Source organism: Leucoraja erinacea, chromosome 21 (genome assembly GCF_028641065.1).
Source record: "Leucoraja erinacea ecotype New England chromosome 21, Leri_hhj_1, whole genome shotgun sequence".
NCBI classification, from domain to species: domain Eukaryota; kingdom Metazoa; phylum Chordata; class Chondrichthyes; order Rajiformes; family Rajidae; genus Leucoraja; species Leucoraja erinaceus.
The window spans coordinates 21,498,918-21,519,821 of NC_073397.1; the positions used below are offsets into that span (position 1 = coordinate 21,498,918).

At 43.5% G+C, this 20,904-nt stretch overlaps 1 protein-coding gene across 2 annotated transcripts in view; it reads right to left on the bottom strand.

Moving 5' to 3' along the window:
* The window catches only part of LOC129707390 (solute carrier family 12 member 5-like), a 568,649-nt gene that overhangs the window by 109,294 nt on the left and 438,451 nt on the right, over positions 1-20,904 (bottom strand). For both annotated transcript variants that reach the window (XM_055652387.1, XM_055652388.1), the window contains exon 4: positions 4,051-4,197. In XM_055652387.1, the coding sequence (XP_055508362.1) occupies positions 4,051-4,197 (147 nt within the window). The remainder of the gene's footprint in view (positions 1-4,050; positions 4,198-20,904) is intronic.

Below are 20,904 nucleotides of genomic sequence, written 5' to 3' on the forward strand. Positions count from 1 at the left end.
ACATAATTCGACAACTGGAGTATGATTAGGTTAATTAGATTATCATAAGAATAAGGTACAGTAGGAAGTGGAGGCACACTTAATTGAAAATCAATTTTGGTCCCCAATGACTGTTATTAAAGAGATAACGCAGGAGAGTTTGGCAGTCTGCCAAGGGCTTTTGATCTGCTTCTGAAGAGATTTGTTTTGGTTTGTACATCAGCAAATATTTTTCTTCATACCTAATGCAAAGATTCAAATTCAAATTGGAGCAACCAATCATGAGACCAAGTCTGCAAATACAGGCACATAACTATATGTTCAATTTCAGATGGGGAAACTTCTCCCTTAGGAAGATGTCTACACTTTTGAGCACATAGTCTATGTCAGTGGTAACGTTAGAAGAATGGAGTAGAAGTGGAGGGCCAGAAATGTTGCCAGAATTGCCACTTGTGTGAAACACTGACATTAACAGCTCACTTGGCAAGAGTAACAGCATCCGAAAACTAGCTTGAAATCCATATAATCCACATTTTTTGTTAGGAAGCTTTAAGTTTTTATCCTTTAAGATTATCCCTCTATAACATTGATGCAAAAACACTACAATAAATCCCTGATGCTGATCCCTGATTCCCCATGCACTGAATTTCTCAGTATTATCTTCAGTAGTTATTTTTGTGAATGGTCGAATATTGGAGCCTTTCAGCAGGCAGCAGGTTGTTATTTAAATGGCCCTAATCGAGTCTGACAGAGGTCACTATTTAATTATGAAGGATCAGTTATGATGTCTCTAAGCCCAAGAGACCCTAGAACATAGGAGCCCAGCAACACACAGGCCTGGCCAAACATCACGATCCAGACTCATTAGTTTTGCATGTAGCAAGTGACAAAATGGGAGTAAAGCTAGAGCATGTTGATGTAGATATAGAGAAAGCAAATTTGTAAATGTGCTTTGCCTCCATAGGGAACTACAACATAAAACATACGACTGTACCTTTTCCAGTCTCCCTCCCAAAAGATGAAGTATGACAAGGAATTCATACGTTGTGACCAAAAATTCAGTGATTAGAGACACAATCAAACCACAGATGCTGGAGGAACTCAGTGGAGGGAATGACAAACGACGTTTTGGGTTGGGACCCTTTTTCAGAATGATGGAGTAGGGAGGGAGTGACTGGAAAAGAGAGGTGGGGATGGGACAAAGTCTGGCAAGCAATAGGTGGGTACAGGTGAGGGTGGGGGAGGGGAGGGGGTTAATTGGTAGTTGGGAGGAATAAATGACAAATGCTAAAGAAGAAAAGGAGACAAAAAGGTTTCAGATAAGGAGGGAAGACGAGGAATAATATGTAAAGTTGGTGTGAGGGATATCGGAGGAATGGAACAGGGGGAGGAGAAAATGGGGGGGGATAAAAGAAAATGGGGATAGGGAATGGTAGTTGAGTTTACAAAGGAGAGGAAAGGCGCGGCATAACTGGGGAGATGGGAGATGGCGGGAGAAGGTGGAGTGCACTATGGAGTGAGGAGGGGGGCGGGGGAGGTACTGGAAAGAACAGGGCGTATTTCTTGAAAATTGAGAATTCAATGTTTATACCATTGAGTTGGCAACTACCTAAGCGCAATATGAGGTGCTGTTCCTCCAGTTTGCATGTTGCTTCACTCTGGCAATGGCGGAGGCCAAGGACGGAAAGGTCAGTATGAGAATGGGAAGAGGAGTTAAAATGGTTAAAAATCAAGCGATCCAACAGGCCTTGGTGGACATAGCACATGTGTTTGGTGAAACGGCCACTTGGTCTTGTTTCGCTGTAAAGGAGACTACATCGGGAGTACCGAATGCAGCAGAAAAGCTGACCATGGACGTCTGTATCTTGAAGGACCAGATGGAAGGGAGAAAGGGGAGGTTGCAGAGGGAAGGCACTGGGGGATGGATGAAAAGGCCTGAGTGAACCAAGGAGCTGCAGAGGTAGTGGTTTCCATGGAAAGTGATAAAGGAGTGCGTATTTGAAAATGTGGACAGGTGTGGGATCATATTGAAGGTGGCGGTAATATCGGAGCATGATAAATTGGATACAGGGTTAAAAGCGAGGACCAGAGGACTTCTAACCTTGTTCTAGCTAACGGGAGAGGATTGAGATTCACATGTGAGACACAGAGGAGACACAGGTGAGGGCCCTATCTATAACAGCAGTGGGCACCACATTTACTAAAGAAAGAGGACATCTCGGGTGTCCTGGAGTAGAAAGCCTCACCTTGGTACCAGATGCAGATGGAGAAATTGAGAGGAAGGGATGGCATCCTTGGCATCACTCCTCTCTTCTCTCCTGACCTAGCTTTACATTTCACTCCTCTCTTCTCTCCTGACCTGACACCATTTTGTCCTTTTCACCTCTAGCTTTTGTCACCTAATTCACTCATTTGCCAATCAAACCCTCACCTCACCAGTATCCATTTGTCATTTGCCAGACTTTGTCTCCACCCACCCCCCAACTCTATTTCAGCTTTCCCCTCCATATTCCAATCAGTCTGGGTAAAGGTCTTAACTTGAAATGTTGTCTGCTCATTCCTTTCGCAGATGCTGCCTGACCCGCTGAGATATTCCAGCATTTTGTTTTTTGCACACGATTCCAGTATCCACAATTTCTGTGTCTCCAATCATAATATCTATGTGGCTGCTTCCAACTGATATTTTGGTCAATGGTGACTCCCGGGAGGTAAGTGATGAAGGTCTCTCTTATTGGAAGTGGTCACTTTCTGACTTGTGTGGTTCAGTTGTTAGTTGTAATTTATCAATTCACATCTGAATGCTAGAGATGGCCAGCTGCATGAAGGCATGGATTTTTCATGGAATTTTCTTTTTCTGGGTAGTTGTGAATAGAATTGAACGTTCCCACTTCTGAACTCATAAAGAAAAAGACTGGGCCCAAGACTGTTCTGAGGAACACCTGCAGCAAATTCAGTGCTGAGGGGACTGATCTGCAACAAACACATCATCTTACTTTGCACAATTTCCCAATGAGGCCCATTCACTTTCACTCCACCCGGGCTTATTGATGCCACATTCATTAAGTCAAAGGCTGTCACACACCCTTCAGAATAAGGTGGAAGAAGACCCCAGAAGGAGTGCTAATTTCATCCACATCACAATAAGCATGTTAGGTTTTAAGTTTGAAACAATGCACAGACAGCTAATCCCCATATTGTAGAGCTGTCCCCACACTGAACACAGAACAATGTAACTGGGGACTCGACAAAATCATATCTTATAGCCTCCTCCATTTCAATCTCTTTCTAAGTGCTGTTTCAATGAAAATGACAGGTTAGGTTTTTCAAAAGCCTGGGTCATTCCACTTAACACATAAGACTCCACCTCCTCATCCCACCCTCTGAATTTGCCAAGCCTTTTGAGTGAACATGTGGGTGCTATCCAATTCATTTGAACCACCTCCAGTGTCAGGACTAATGGCAGAAGCTTGCCAGAAAGATGATAACAATTTTTTTTCCACTTCTTTATCATTGTTCTTTGGAAGGAGTTCAATTATAATGCCTTGGATTTCCTTTTTATGTTCTTCTAAATGCCCAGTTTTCCACCTGGGTAATTTCCTTGGGCACCACATACACTCCGTTTTTTTGTCTAATTTATTTTGCTCACGTGTGAATCTAACTCCATTGACAGGGTGTTGTGGATTTGGAAGGAATCCTGCCAGTGCTGATTGCAGATTGATTCTGGGATATTGGGGACTTCATTTTTACTCACCTCCTGGTGCAGAATTTTACAGACCTTTTTAGTTGCCCATTGGTTGATTGAATCAGATAAATTGAATATAATTGATGTATTGACCATTTGGCCACAGATTGCCACGATGCTGTTCCATATCTAGATATACTATGTTACACCTACGTCAGTTTACAACAAATGCACTTCTTTTGCGTTACTTTTTGCGTGGAAGAGGAGTTAAGGTCGGTAATTCATTCAGCAATAACAGCGGGATTGAAATGCATCTACTTCGTGCTAGGTCATATAATATGCGAGTTAAGTCTCACAGCTGAGCATGTGGAAAGAGAATTCTTACTTACACAGGAGCAGCACAAGATGACAATGAAGAAAGTTTCCATGATCCCGCCAACACCCACAACCCACGTCAGACGTAAGAACAATATGACTCCGAAGATATTCTGCAGGCAGGGAAAGTAGACTCCCATGATTGTACCCATTCGTGTTGCCTGCAAAGAAAGAAAATACAGTGGAAAAAGTCTTAGATCCAGATGTTTTATAATGTGCAAAAATAGGAATATAGTTAACGTCTATCTTAATTACTACATTAGTTTCCAGTGGAAGCATTATACATAATCCCTTTGCCATACTTTGCATCCTTTGGCATTTCATTGGCTTAAGAAGGGAAGCAATTGAAGAGGGTTCTTCAGACTAGGATTTACTCGCATTTGAAAGAGAATGGAACAATTAGTGACAGTCAGCAAGGTAATGTTTTACTGAAGCAAGGGCATCTTTTACTTTCAGCCTCAGTCTGAAGAAGGGTCTCGACCTGAAACATAGAAACATAGAAACATAGAAATTAGGTGCAGGAGTAGGCCATTCGGCCCTTCGAGCCTGCACCGCCATTTAATATGATCATGGCTGATCATCCAACTCAGTATCCCGTACCTGCCTTCTCTCCATACCCTCTGATCCCCTTGGCCACAAGGGCCACATCTAACTCCCTCTTAAATATAGCCAATGAACTGGCCTCAACTACCCTCTGTGGCAGAGAGTTCCAGAGATTCACCACTCTCTGTGTGAAAAAAAGTTCTCCTCATCTCGGTTTTAAAGGATTTCCCCCTTATCCTTAAGCTGTGACCCCTTGTCCTGGACTTCCCCAACATCGGGAACAATCTTCCTGCATCTAGCCTGTCCAACCCCTTAAGAATTTTGTAAGTTTCTATAAGATCCCCTCTCAATCTCCTAAATTCTAGAGAGTATAAACCAAGTCTATCCAGTCTTTCTTCATAAGACAGTCCTGACATCCCAGGAATCAGTCTGGTGAACCTTCTCTGCACTCCCTCTATGGCAATAATGTCCTTCCTCAGATTTGGAGACCAAAACTGCACGCAATACTCCAGGCGTGGTCTCACCAAGACCATATACAACTGCAGTAGAACCTCCCTGCTCCTATACTGAAACATCACCTATTCCCTTTCTCCAGAGATGCTGCCTGACCCGCTGAGTTACTCCAGCATTTTGTGCCTATCTCATGTTTTACTAACTTGAGTGAGTTTTTGATGAGGTAATGTAGGTGATTGATGAGGGCAGGGCAGAGGGTGTTGTTTATATGGATTTTAGTGAGGCTTTTTACAAATTTGTTCATGGTATTCTAATCCAGAAGATTAAGATGCATGGGATCTACTGTGACTTGGCATTTTGGAAGAAGACCGTTAAAAGGTCCGCCAAGAGATAGATCAGTTACGGATATGGGCAGAGTAATAGCAGGTGGAGGTTATTCTGAGCAAATGTGAGGGTGGTCAAATGTAAGGAGAAAGTATACAGTTAAAGGCAAGACCCTTAACAGAAATGATGTACAGAGAGATCGTGGGGTCCAATTTACAGCTCACTGAAAGAGGCAACACAAGTAGATAGCACAGCAAAGAAAGCATATTTTTAGACCACATTTGGAGTATTGCATGCTATTTTATAGGAGGCTCTGGAGAGGGTGCAGGAGGTTTACCAGAATGGTGTCTAGATTAGAAGGCATTAGCTATAAGGAGAGGTTGGACAAATGTTTTCTCTGGAATGTTCTCTGAAGTATATGCAATTATTAGAGGTATAGATAGGGTAGATAGTTGGTCCCTTTTTCCCATGGTAGAAGTGTCAAAGATTAGAGGGCATAGTTTTAAGGTGAGAGGGGCAGAGTTTAAAGGAGATGTGCAGGGCAGTTTTTTTCTATACAGAAAGTGATGAGGGCTTGGAACATACTGCCAAGCATGGTGGTGGAAGCAGATAGAATAGTGGTGTTTAAGAGGCTTTTAGATAGGCAGGTGGACATGCAAGGACTGGAGTAATATGAATCGCATGCAGGCAGAGGAGATCAGTTTAACTTGGCATCATGGTCAGCTCAGACATCATTGGCCAAAGAGCCTGTTCGTGTGCTGTACATGCCCGAGTATGTTACTCAGACTTCATTCATCTCAGTTTGCTCCCACTACCTAAGGCTGGGCTACAAACATCAAATCTTTACCCTGTTGATATATAAAATGTTTCCACTCTGAGATAATGGCCCAGCGGTAGAGTTGCTGCCTTACAGCGCTTGCAGCGCCGGAGACCCGGGATCGAACCCGACCACGGGTGCTGTCTGTAGTGCATGTGTAAATTGTTCCTGGTGTGTGTAGGATTGTGTTAATGAGTGCGGGGATTGCTGGTCGGTGTGGACTCGGTGGGCCAAAGGGCCTGTTTCCGTGCTGTATCTCTAAACTAAACTACTTTGGTAAATTGGCAAATTATTGAACTCTATTTATAATCTTAAACCTGATGCAAATTGACAATATCATAGGTAGTAGAGCAATCTGTGTCCAACCTGAGTGATGACATTCGAGATACTGTTAAGACTGTGGTGTCTGACCACAGTTCTGAGTTCAATAGAGAAGCAAGGGTCCAACAGACCAATTTCCAGCACCATTTACTTTACACTAACCACAGCCAATGCTGTGCAAACTGCGACTACTTTTTCCAGAGCCATTATCACTAACTGTTGCCGGCCTTGAGAGCGACCTTAAGCAACCATGATGGGCTTATTACATTTACCAGCAAGTGAAGCTGAAAGGAACTGAAGGGCTCCATCCCCTACCTGTCAGTAAGTCAAACCGCCTAAAGTAATGTCAAATCTGATCTGATTCTTGAGGTGGTAGCAATTTCTGCCAGTCCAATTGGCTTTCCATTTGAGCATTTAGAGACAATTCTGTGGCTTAAAAAGGCCATGACAAATTACCACCTCTATTTATAATTATGCAGTTAACTGTCATTCACAGTTGAGGTTTGGCGCAAGAAAGACATTTCAGAAAGGCGTTGATATGTGTTATTGAAACATGAACACCAGCTTGAAAAAATACAACACGCTGTCGGTCACAACTGTACCAACCAGAACTGATTCTCCCCCATTCTCCAACTGTTGGTTCAATTCCTAAAAGCTAAAAGAAAATGATACTCCTACAGTCCAATGTCAACGTTTCAACTGATAATATTAATCACAAGGAGGCCCTCTCTCATTGGTTAGGGGCAATGTTCACCAGCGGGCATAAAGTCATTAAGTCCGGCAGTAAAGGGGAAGATATAGTGTGCAGGATATAGTTCTCAGCATTTTAGCACATTGTAACACAGCAGTTCCATAGACAAAATCCAATGTCCACAATGGGGTAGAGGTGAATTGGACAGTACCATAGCTTGTGGAAGTGTTTAGAAGCTTGATAATTTAGGAGAATATACTGTTCCTGAGTCTGGTGGTTTGTGCTCTCAAGCATCTGTATGTTCTACTGGATGGGAACAGGGAACAGAAGTAATGACTGGATTGGAACAAGTCTTTGATTATGTTGGTTGCTTTAACGAGGCAGCATGAAGTGTAGACGGAGTGAATAATGGGAAGTCTCGTCTGTGTGAAGGTCTGGGCTGTATCTACAACTCTCTGCACTTTCTTGCAATCTTGGACAGAGCTGTTTCAAATCCACAATATCGTGTAACTTGACAGTATGCTTTCTGTGGTGTATCTGTAGAAGTTTCCAAGAGTCATTGGGAACATGCCAAATTTCTTCAGTCTCCTCAGGAGGTAGAGGCACTGATGTGCCTTCTTGGCAGACGCATCAATGTGGTTGATCCACGACAGATCGTTAGTAATAATATAGCCAAGGAACTTGAAGATCTTAGCCATTTCTATTTCCGCACAACTGACCAGTGGTTCTGATATCCACCGTCATGAAGTGCTTTGAGAAACTGGTAATAGCGCTCATTAACTCCACCCTCCCAGCTGGTCTTGATCCATTTAGTTTGCTCACCGACAGAACAGGTCTACAGCAGACTGCCATCTCTGTGGACCAAAACCTATTTCTGGAAGACCTAGACAAGATGGACCCCTACGTTAGTCTCCTTTTCATCAACTGCTGGACGTAGGAATGAATTCCTCCCTCTGCCACTGGATCCTCAAATGTCTGACCCACAGACCTCAATCAGTGAGCATAGGTGACAACACCTCCTCCACAGTAACTCTCAAACTAGTACGCCACAGGGATGATTTCTCAGTTAAACCAGCAACTCTCCCATTTTCCTCCTTTCAAATAGTAGCTCTGAGAGAAATGTTTTTTTTACTAGTCTGTGGTGTGGGGGCAGTGGAACAGAAGATATCAAGAGTCCATTTTGTACCACATTTAAACTCTAGTTTGGGCTCAACTCCTAAAGGAGCTCATACAAATGTTCGGATATTATATCCTGGTAAGGAAGCACTTTTCCTGGTGTTAGTGACCATCGATGCCATTGTTACCTTATCCTGTCTGTTACATTCCTCCCCCGGACCATTGGAAATTCTGTTCATTAACTTCGACCACGCTGCCCATTGTGTATGTGTTTACAGATCTACACTGGGTCATAGCTTAGTTCTATCTCAATTTTAAATTTCCATTTCTTGCTTGAAATTCTTCCATGGCCTTATCCTTTCCTTCCTGCATAAAAAACACCTACCTGTGGCTCAGATCTCTGCATTACTCCAGTTCTGGTCTCAATCCCATTCTTAATATTCTACATTCCACCCCAGTTGGATGTGTTTTTGGCTGGGCGGCTCTCAGGTCTGGAGTTCTCTCTATTAATCCCTCTGGCCCTCCACATTGTTTAGCTCTTCTCAACCAGTGCTCCTTAAAACCTAGTAGTGTTTCCCACTATCTCATCCGTGCAGTGCCCTATCTTGTTAATATTCCGCTGCAGAGCTTTGGAATGGTTTCATGTTTAAGGTAAAATTGTAAGTTATTATTTATGCTTCAATGGTACCCGTAGATACAAAATGCTGGATTTACTCAGCGGGTCAGGCAGCATCTCTGGAGAAAATGAAGAGGTGACGTTTTGGGCCAAGACCCTTGATCTGACTGAGAGTCAGGGAGGTGGACACTGGAGGTATGGGGGAACACATAACCAATATGCTACATCTGCAGCATAGCATCTGCAGTTCCTTCTTACCCACTCACTAATTAGTGGGGTAGGCATCTATTGTTTATTGCTTCTTTGATATTCACTAGTTTTGCTACTTTAGATCACTATGCTGCAAATGAATTTCCAATCAGCTGATAGCTTTGGATGTTTTTTATGGACTGTGTTACATTGTGCTGTGTGGAGCAATCTCTGTGGGCATCCCTCTGTAGTTGTCAGCGGATCACTGTTGGTTGGTAGTCAGACACGGATGCACCTGAAATCATTCCTTACCTGACCACCTGCATGTAGAGGGAGAGACAACTGCCTTTGGAAATATCACAATTCCCACTTGTGAGACAACAATTCCCAAAGAAGCTCAGCCGGGAGCTGTGCACACTGAGGCAGACAATGTTTGTACAAGGACATCACGCTCATTGGCTGGTAGCATCTGTATTTATTTTTCAAAACGTTTGTTCCTTCCAAGTCACAGCAGGGAACATTTGCCAAATGTTTCTAACCTGCAGGATGCGGTTGCATCAAGCAGATTGCAGAGAGATTTTTGCCCAGTTCACTTATTTGATCAATTCCATACCCAACACGATGCGATATATATGGGGCCATTATAAGCAGACTTTTCCAACTGCGGGGCATAGCTGATGCCATGAACTTGAATGGACAGCTTCTGTCTTCCAGTTCTACCACGTTATGAACAAATTGTACTCAGGCACTCACTCACTGAAAGCACACATTGTCAGTGACCACAAATACAAATCCAAGGGCCTGAGTAGCAATATTGTAAAAACAACATACACCCACCCTCCAACATATGAACATCAGACTTTCCATGGCCTCATACAGCATTTACCAATGACTGTCCAAATATTTGGTTACCCTCACAAGCACAGACACCCTACACTGGAGATGCTAATTATATGTTGAAATTAATAACCAAAGGAAATAGAAACATAGAAACATTGAAATGTACAGCACAGAAACAGGCCCTACAGCCCACCATGTTAGCACTAACTATAAATTAAACTAATGCCATCTGTATCCCTTTCTTCCCTGCTTATTCATGTGTCTGTCCAAATGCCTCTTAAATGCTTCGCTTGTATCTGCTTCTAACCCCCACTGGTAGCAAATTCCAGGCACATAGATTCTGTCTAGAAAAAGACTTGCCTTGCAACTCTCCTTTACATTTTCCCTTCACCTTAAATCTGTCCCCTTTAGTATTGTTGATGACTCTTACCATGCTATTTTCCTTAATGTCCCTGTTGATATGTCTAGCCTGCTGAACACTATAACATGAAACAGCTTATAGACATAATAGGTTGTACTAGAGATCCAATCTGGGTGGGCTATTGTTTGGCTGATGGATATTTCAAATTAGTTTCTCACTTTTCCAACAGCCAGTTAGATCGGGCATGTGGGATATTGGCTGTTCTCATGGGAGACACTAAGAACTGCAGATGCTGGAATCCTGAGTAAAACTCAAAATGCTCAAAAAAGAGGGCAGGCAGCATCTCTGGAGGATAGGGATACAACATTTTGAGTTGGGAAACTTCTTCAGCCTTCCCAGTATAATATGGTTCTAATTCTCCAGAAGCAAAGTACTGCATGGGGAATGACATCATAAGATGCCTTCCTGACATGGAAATTGCATTGATTTCAAAAGGATGGTTCATGTCAGAAGTGCCAGGTTGAATTTTTCAGTTGATGTGAGTCGATGTGGAAATGCTTGGAAAGCAATTTACTTCTGCCCTGCTTTTCAATTTTCCAAACCAGACTATAATTTAGGTCTCTAAATTCCAATTAAATTTCAAATTAGAGGCAACTTTCCACTGTGTTTTAAATTGGCAACCAGAAGAAAGCCATGCTGGCTAATTTTGTAACTTTTAGTGCCTTGTCCTCGAGTAATGTGGGTGGCACACTAGTGCAGCGGTAGAGTTGCTGCCTTACAGTGCCAGAGACCCGTGTTTGACCTTTACTATGGGTGCTGTCTGTACAGAGTTTCAATGTTCTCCCTGTGACCATGTAGGCTTTTTGCGGTTGCTCCAGTTTTCTCCCACACCCCAAAGATATATCGGTTTGTAGGTTAAGTGGTTTCTGTAAATTGTCTTTAGTGTGCAGGATAGTGCTAGTGTATGGGGTGATTGCTGGTCGGTGCGGACTCGGTGAGACAAACAACCTGTTTCCATGCTGCATCTCTAAAGTCTAAAGTCTAATGCAGCCTGATTACACATTTCTATGCAACTGATGCACTATCATGCAGAGAATTACATTCTGCACTCTGTATCTTCACCTTTGCTCTATCTACTGGATGGGATTGAACTGTTTGTATGCATGTATGGTGTATCTGATCTGTTTGGATAGCATGCAAAACAAAGCTTTTCACTGCACCTCGGTACATTTGACAATAATAAGCCTCAACCTAAACCCCGACCATCTTCCTATCCTCACAACTTCCTGCATTCCATGGTGACCGCTCCCTCCGCAACTCCTTGGTTCACTAATCCCTTCCCATCCAACCTGCTCCATCCTATGCACTTTCTCCTTCGACTGCAGGGAAAGTAACACCTCTCTCCCTTCATCCAGCAACCTGGCTGCCCTTCCAGGTGAGGTTCAGAATCTCTTCACTCCTTGTTTATTGTATTTGGTGTCCTGACATTTCTCTGAACTCTTTCACTCTGCCCACCAATTCCTCTACATCTCCCAGTTGCTAACCATTCTCCCTTTCTCATTTCTGCACCATTCATTCCCTTTCCAATTTTCCATTCACTCTGACAATGGTAGAGGTCAAGGACGGAAAGGTCTGCATCAGAATGGGAAGTAGAGTTTAAATGATATTGGATCAGGAGGTCCAGTAGGCCTCGGTGGACATTCGTTAGGTGGGCACTGGAAATTGCTCCGTGTGTAGGGAGTAGATGAGAAAGTAGGATAACAGAAATAATGTGAATGGGTGATGATGATCGGTGGGCTAAAGAGGCTGATTCATACTGTATCTATCAAACTCAAACAAACATTTCTCCTACCATCTTCCACCATCTTTGTTGTCCTGCTCATTCATCTCTTTCAGATGCTCATCTTTCATCCCCAAGTGCCATATTTTCTTTTTATCCTTCACTTTCCCCTAATCTCCATCTCTTTCCATCAATTTCCCTTCCCTCAGTTACATTTGACCCCTCCTTTCTTTATCTCCTTTTCACCTCTAGCCTTTGTCACTTACTTGACAAATCTGCCAATAATTACCCCCTCACCTGCATCCACTTATCACTTGCTAGGCTTTGCCCCAATCCCACCTCTTTTCAAGAGTCAAGTCAAAAGTCAAAAATCAAGAGTGTTTAATTGTTATATCTGCCAACAATGGAAAAATTAAATTCTTAATTGGAGCAGTGTAACAAGCCTGTAATACTATACACATAGATATCAATATTACTAAAAGTCTGATCTTGACCACTTCCTGTTGTTCTGTATATTGATTATAGAAAAAACGCTGCCACTTTCGGCTGTGATTTCTAGCCATGTTACTCAGAGTCCCCCCTCCGCTGCACAGGACAAGAGGATGTTTCCTATCGATGAAAAATAAAAGCGTTATTAGTATTTAAATATTGTTGAGATTGTTGGAAATGCTAAAGCTGTGTTGCCTTTGGTTTGGAAATGCTAAAGCTGTGTTGCCTTTGGTTTGGAAATGCTAACGCTGTGTTGCCTAATTAAAGTTGCCTTGCATAATTAAAGTTGCCTTGCCTAATTAAAGTTGTCTTGCCTATCTGAATAAATCAATGTATGAGCAAAATCCGATAATACACATTACCCTACGTATCTGGAAACAGTTGAAATTATGTCTTAAACTGAGAAATTTGTCTCTCCCTGTCTATTGCTAACAATCCCTCATTTAAATCTACCTTAGATAAAGTGTTTGTTCATTGGAAAAACCTAGAAATTCATACTGTGGGAGACCTCTATAAGAAGGGGACTCTCCTCTCTTTTCAAGAACAACAGGAGAAATATCATTTGAAAGCAAGCAATCTTTTGAGATATCTTCAAGTCCGAGATTATGTGAAAGCATTGTCCTTTTATGGGTCCAGATATATTAGACGATTGTTTGAATAGACATGCCGACACAAGTAAGTTGATATCTTACATTTATAACACTCTCTTAAATGTTGATACCCCACCTTCTGAGATGTGTAGGCAAGCATGGGAAGACAAGTTGGGTTTATCATTTTCAAAAGAAATATGGGAGGAAAGTCTAATATACATACATTACTGTTCTTTCAATGTCAGGCATTCCCTTGATACAATTCAAAATACTGCATAGGCTATACTACTCAAAGACTGGATTGAATAAGATCTTCCCAACCGTCTCCCCTATCTGTGATAAATGTCACCTCCAAGAAGCTACCTTAACCCATTCCTTTGCATCCTGTGTCAAGATACAAAACTTCTGGATGGAATTATTCGATATATTTTCTAAAACACTTAAAATTAAACTGGAATCAGATACAAAACTAATAATTTTAGGAATGTCAGAGGCCTGCTCTAAGTTAACGATATTTCAAAGATGTTTCCTTGATTACGGCTTAATAACTGTGAAAAAACTCATACTCAAATTCTGGAAAAAGGATAACAGTTTCCAAAGTGAAGATGTGGATTACTGAAATGTCCGAGACACTACATTTAGAAAAACTTCGGCTTGTTTTGGCTGATAAAGTAGACCAATTCTCCAAAACATGGTCTCCTTTCAATGAATTTCTTCAACAACAGAATGGTTCTTGGTTCTTGGGTTACTTGGTCCTCCAAAATACTCCAACTGGAATTTAAACTGGAGGTGGTGAAGGGAGGGATTAAGCCAGAAAGGGTTATTGGGCTACTTTAAATTTAGTTGCATCTGGTTGGGTAACTATAGTTTGGTGGAGATTATTCCATGCTTTAATTGTGTGTGGGAATTGCTGTACACATCTGTCTTTGTAGCTGGGATCACAAATTGGATCGAATGCCCTCGTCTGCTCCTAATTGGTTTGGGGTTGGTGTAGGTCTTTAATGATTCTGTGTGTCTTTTGAGGCAGTGTCTGCAAAATAATCCGTCAATGGATGGGACATGTGTATCCGCAATGGACCGGGCGGTGACCACCACCTTTTGTAATCTCCTTTATTCCTGGGCATTCAAGTTGCTGTCCAGGTCATGATGCAACCTGTTAATATGCTCTCTACTGTACACTTGTAGAGATTCAAGAGGGGATTCATCGACATACCGAATCCCCTCAATTTTCTAAAGAAGTAGAGGCATTGATGGCCTACGTTTACATTTGCATCAATGTGCTGGGCCCAGGACAGTTCTTCAGAGATATGCACACCTGGGAACTTGCAGCTGTGACACTCTCCATCGCCAACCTGTCAATGAGGACAGGTTAGTGGATCTTTGGCTTCCCCTTCTAAAGTCAGCAATCAGCTCCTCGATCTTGCTGTTAATGAGAGCAAGGCTGTTGTTCAGGCACCATTCAAACAGATTTTCGATCTCCTTCATATATTCTGACTCATCATTACCCATTATTCGCTGACAACAGTGGTGACACCCGCAAATTTAAAGATGGCATTAGAACTGTGCTGGTTACTCAGTCCTATGCATTGAGCGAGGTGAGCAGGGGACTGAGCACAGCCTGAAGTACTCTTGTGCTGATGGCTATTGAGGAGGAGGTATTAATGCCAATTTGTGCTGGAAAGGCAATGCAAAGTGGGCTAGTGGGTGGTGTTGTAGGTCTGTTGATAACTGAAGTCATGGATTCAGTTGCATAGAGATACGTAGAACCCCTTTACCCTGAGTTTGATAACAGGTGTGGAGGGGATGATGGTGTTGAACGCCAATTTGTGGTCACAGAACAAAAGCCTGATATACCTTTTCCAGCTTTCTCCAACTACTCCATCAGTCTGAAGAAGCGTCCTAGCCCAAAATGTCATCTATCTATTCCCTCCACAGTTGCTGCTTGACCCGCTGAGTTCCTCCACCCTTTTGTTTCTTGATAGTTGCTGCGTGTGTGAGGGAATGAATAAGGGTTAGTGGGTGGTGTAGTGGGCGGCAAGCTGAGCCATGAAATAAAGATCAATGTGGGTATTAAAATTACAGTGAATTAATATTCATATTAGTGAACCATGACGGAGGAAGGAAGAGTGGATTGTGCCGATCTGGTGAGCTGCGGACACTTGTGAAGCTTTCTCTGTGTTATAAATTCTAACACGTGCAATGCGATTGTTATAGGGTACTGTTGGAGGATGACACTTAGGATGAGTCATGGGACTGTTTACTATGCAGAATAACAATGTTGAGAAATGATTAACCATGCAGCAAACCCATCAAAAGGTTCAGTCGATGGCTGTCTGATTCGCAGCAAATTATAATGATCTTCTGAAGGCTGGGATGAGATTAGTATCAATAAATCACTCCCATTTATTTATGGGTTCTTCATTATATGTGGAGTTCACAGATCGTGTTATTTCATTCATGGAAGGAGGATCTTTCTACTGCGAATGCTCTGTACAGCTGTTAGAACTCATCCTTCAGTAAGAGCAACACGGTTTTATTATCTGCCAACTTAATGAATTAAAAATATATTATCTCTGTATTTTGATCAGAAATGAAAGAATATGGAGTATAAATATATAGAACATCTTAAATTGTCCTTTGACTAAAATATATTACGATCGCAATAGCTAAGTGAACCCAATGGACTGCAGTTTTTTCCTGCATGCTTATTTTTTTCTCTTCCATGCACACGAGTCCCCAAACACGGCACGAGAAAGAGATAGTGCGACATGTAGGCATTGTCTGCAGTGATTCAGATGAATCGCAGAGGTTTTTTTTTAATGCTGCTTTCTATTGAGGAGAATAGTCTTCTCCTTCCCTTTCCTGGCTGTAACAAAATCTGGGATCTGGATTAGGAAAGAAAATTAAATTTAAAGCTCTAACTTCAACATTCATTTTGTTTGGCTTCGTGGTTTGATTAAATCCCTGCAAGCATCGCTGACATTTAATCAGCTGTGGGGGTTATTTATAGCCTCATATAATTTGATGGAAATCAATATATGAACAATGCCGGGCACTACCTGAAACTTCCTGCGTGTGGCTCTCTCTTTAACTGCATTCTTAGCTTTCAGGACTAGAGTACCGTCTTTTGTTTAAGCATGCAACACAGTGGCATCTGGATAGCCTCCTACTTGTATAGTTCGATTCCGTGGACAAAATCTGTTCAATTGCACATTCAGTGCATATGTCCAGGGGCAGATTTCCAGCCTATTGCCCATGAGTGCTCCACCCACTTAAACAGCTCTTCTATCTCCAACATGTACTTAAATCAAATAGACAAAAATATTCACTTGCATTAACATCTCTGTGCTGTTTTTTTAGGTTGCTTGCACTGAAGATTACCTCTTAAAGATTCCTGGACTCTCCTGGGAATTAGCATCTACATAGGTTTTGGCGATTCACAAGCCTACAACATCCTCTCCATCCTGGAGCCATCATCCTTTGTCCCATTCAGTCTCATTTGTTTTCTATTTTATCACACATTTTTATTGCACCTTTCCTGCTTCACTGTAACCTAAAGGCATATTTGAGATTTTACTTTTCCTGCCCTTTACCTCTACAGCCTTTGAATCCAATGTCCATGCTGACCAAGATGCCCCATCTACACTGGTCCCACAGGCATGCATTTGACCCATATACTTTTAAACCTTTCCTTTCCATAACCCCGTCCAACTGTCTTTTAAATGTTGTGATAGTACTTGCCTCAACTACCTCATTTGCAGCTCATTCCATATCCCCACCACCCTTGGTGTGAAACAGTTGTCCCTCAGATTCCTATTAAATCCTTCCCCTCTCACCTTAAACCCAGTGATCTCTGATTCTTGATTCCCATAAGTAAAAGACTCTGTGCATTTAACCTATCCATTCCCCTCATGATCTTATACACCTTTATAAGATCATCCCTTATCCTCCTGTGCTCCAAGTAATAAAGTCCTAGTCTGCACAACCTGTCCATATAGCTCAGGTCCGCGAGTCCTGGCAACATCCTTGTGAATCTTCTCTGTTCCCTTTCCCACATGACAACATCTTTCCTATAGCAGGGTGACGAAAACTGAACTCAATACTCCAAATCTGGCCTCACAAATGTCTTATACAACTCTAACACAACATTCCATCTTCTATACTCAATACTCTGGCTGATGATGGCCAATGTGCCGAAAGCCTTCTTGACAATGCTATCTACCTGCGTCCCCACTTTCAAGGAACTATTTATCTGCACTCCTAGATCCCTCTGCTCCACAACACTCCCCAGAGCCCGATCATTCACTGTGAAGGTCCTACCCTGGTTTGACTTCCCAAAATGCAACACCACGCACTTGTTCGCTGGAGTATTGTGTGCAGATTTGGTCCCCTAATTTGAGGAAGGACATTATTGCTATTGAGGGAGTGCAGCGTAGGTTTACAAGGTTAATTCCCGGGATGGCGGGACTTTCATAAGAAACACTTTTTCTCACGGAGAGTTGTGAGTCTGTGGAATTCTCTGCATCAGAGGGCGGTGGAGGCTGGTTCTTTGGATACTTTCAAGATAGGGCTCTTGACGATAGTGGAGTCAGGGGATATGGGGAGAAGACAGGAACGGCGTACTGATTGGGGATGATCAGCCATGATCACATTGAATGGAGGTGCTGGCTCGAAGGGCTGAATGGCCTACTCCTGCACCTATTGTCTATTATCTATTGCCTATTGACTGTGTTAAATTCCATCAACCATCCCTAAGCCCACGTGCCCAACTGATCAAAGTCCAGCTACAAATGTTGATATCTATGATGCCACATAACTATCTATGATGCCACCTACTTTTGTGTCATCTGCAAACTTACTAATCATGCCTTGTACATTCTCTACCACTCTGCCAAGTGTGCTGATCACTACCAGGCATTCTTCCCCACGCGGTCTTCGGCAGCTTCCTCTCAGCAAAACCTATTCAACCCATTCTAACTCTGACATGACTCTTCTGCTTACTGATCCTGGAACCAACCATACAAGTCCTGGTTTTATGAACCAAGTTCTGTTCCCTGAATCTTCATTCCACCAAGTCCAGGCATCCTTTCTATGGACAAGGCACCAGACTCTGACCTGCTCAATTTAATTTGCAGTGTCCACTTTATTATATAGCCATACAATCATACAGCATCAAAACAGACACTTTGGCCCAAAAGGGCTCGTTTCCATGATATATGGTTTGGGCCTCAATTGTCACTAAATTTCCTGGTCCCAAAGTTAAGGTCTCAGCAAAAATAATTGATAATCGAATACAAGTATGCAGATTGCTGCTCCTAAACAACCTACCTTTAAGTTTCTAGGCAAATGTATTTTATCAAGATTCCTAAAAGTTACCTCAAGCAGGCTTTAGGTGTTTAACGAGAAATTCTTGAGTATTGCTGTTTTACTTAAGAAATAGACATATGGAAGTAACTGTAATAATCAGTGTACCCATCAAAATAAATCCTAATATCACTGCTTAACAGATTACGTAAACATTTTTAGTCATCCAGTCACATAGTAGGAGTACCTAAATCACAATGTAGTCACTCATAAAATCAAATAATTCAAAATTTGGTATTAAATCACAGCTCAAGGTGTCAGCTCTTAAATTTCATGTCATCTCAATCATTTGATATATTATCCATTTCAATACCAGGCAGTTTTGTGTTTTTCTCTGTATCTGTGCAGGCTGTGTATTATTCTCTCAATGCCACAGTGCATCCTTTCTGCCACCTATCATATCTTGTGTTGCATTATGCATCAAGCTGGTTCAGCTGCTAGTGATCCCACCTTTGAGTCAAAAGGCTGTGTGTTCAATCAGCAAAGGCTCAAAGGAATTGCCGAGACTACCACTCCAATCGAGCATCATGGAGTTTCAATTGTTACAAGACTAAGTGGGACCCGTTGGGTCCCTTTGTCACACGAGAGGCCTGGTCCCCCAACGCAATATTCCACCACTAAGCCATATCCCACAACTGCACATGATCGGCTCACAGTCCCGCACTAACGGCAGAAGTTAAGTTAAACTTTGCATTTAATATTTCCATTACCTCGCCATCCCTCCTCATACTCCTACCCTCCTACACCTCCCAGCACTCCGTCCCCCTCTTCTTGACCCTCCCACTTATTTCACCTGTCCTCCTCCCCTTCCACACTCCCTCCCTCACCTCTCCGTTCCTCTCCTTGCCCCTACCCTCAGTCATTGGCTCCCTCCTTAAGTCCTCTCCATCTCCTCCCCCCCCTCCCCCACTCTCCCTCCTCACCGCCCCCACTTTCCCCTCCTTCTCCCTCCCTACCCCCTCCTCTCCTTCAATCCCCCCCTCAGTCTCCCCCCCCTCACCCCTTCCCAGGACCCAATGAAGTTGTACTTGAGGTGCGGCAATGAAGTTGTACTTGAGGTGCGGGCTGGGGGGGGGGGGGGGAGAGATGAGTATCCTGGAGCCGGGGGAGGGCTTGAGGCAGGGGGTGGGGGGCTGTTAGTTAATTGGTGATGGTGTTGGGGGGGGAGGGGCAGAGAGGGGGGGGGGGGGGAGAGGGCTTTTATTAACTGACCCAACATCAATCCATTGAAAGCTGCAAATCAGTGAACAGCTTGTGGGTGTAGAACAGAGTTACTGGAATGTGTTTGTGTTACAGTGAGCGGTGTATCAATGTTACAGGGAGGAAGAGAGGGACGGTGAAAGGAGAGAGAGAGGGGAGGGTGAGAGAGTGGGAGGGAGAGGGGAGAGATAAAATGGGAGAGAGGGGGAGAGAGAGAGAGTGAGAGAGAGAGGGAGAGGAGGAGGGAGGAGGGAGGGGGAGGGGGAGAGAGAAGAGTGAGGGGTGTATCAGTTGTACTGTGAAAAAGGAGGGAGAGGGGTAGAGAGATGGGGAGGGAAAGAGTGGAGGGATAGAGGGAGGGGTTGAGAGGGAGGGGGGGAGGGTGAAGGGTGTATCAATAATGAGAGTCTGTGATCCCTCTCTCCCCCCCACCCCAGTCTCCCACTGTGTCTCTTTACCCTCCCCCTCCCCCTTCCCCCTCTACCACCTCTACCCTCTCTCCCCCCCCCCCCCCACCCCCACCGTTGCATCAGTTTGGTATAGGCTCATTTAGACACTCATTAGGAGACTGTGAACATAAATGGGGCGTTTGGACGGTGTAAACTTGTTGTGACCCTCTAAGCCCACGCCCACGATTAGACTCCCGATCCCCATCCGAGCCAGAGATGGCACTCTAGACCCTTCCCCGAGTAATGTTAGAAGCCTTTAAACTCGTTAGGAATATCTCAACGTTTCTTGACGGTCGGAATAGTCTAGTGATCTCTGGGACTCTCTGATCTCTTCCCAAGGGTGCTCAGACACTCCCAGAGAGGTTTGACCGGTCCCACAAGGCAGCAGAGGTTTGCACCCTCTAAACGTTACGCGGCAGGAGTTTGTACCGTCTAAATGCACTCACCAGGCGCTTGGATACTCTAAATGTGAACCAGCGGGGGACTTGACCCTCAACACGAATCCCATGGGCGGTTGGACCCTCTAATTGTGCCCCAGCTGGCATCCTTATCCTCTAAATGCACTCAGCGGGCCTTAACCCTCTAAACTTAAATCAGCCGGTGCTTGGACCATCTACTCTACTTGCAGGTGTGGGCGGGGAGGGAGCGAGCTCGGAGAAAAGATGGGGGAAGAGTCATGGGGGAGAGGGAGGTATCACGTGGGTGCAGGAACCAGCGAGGGGGAC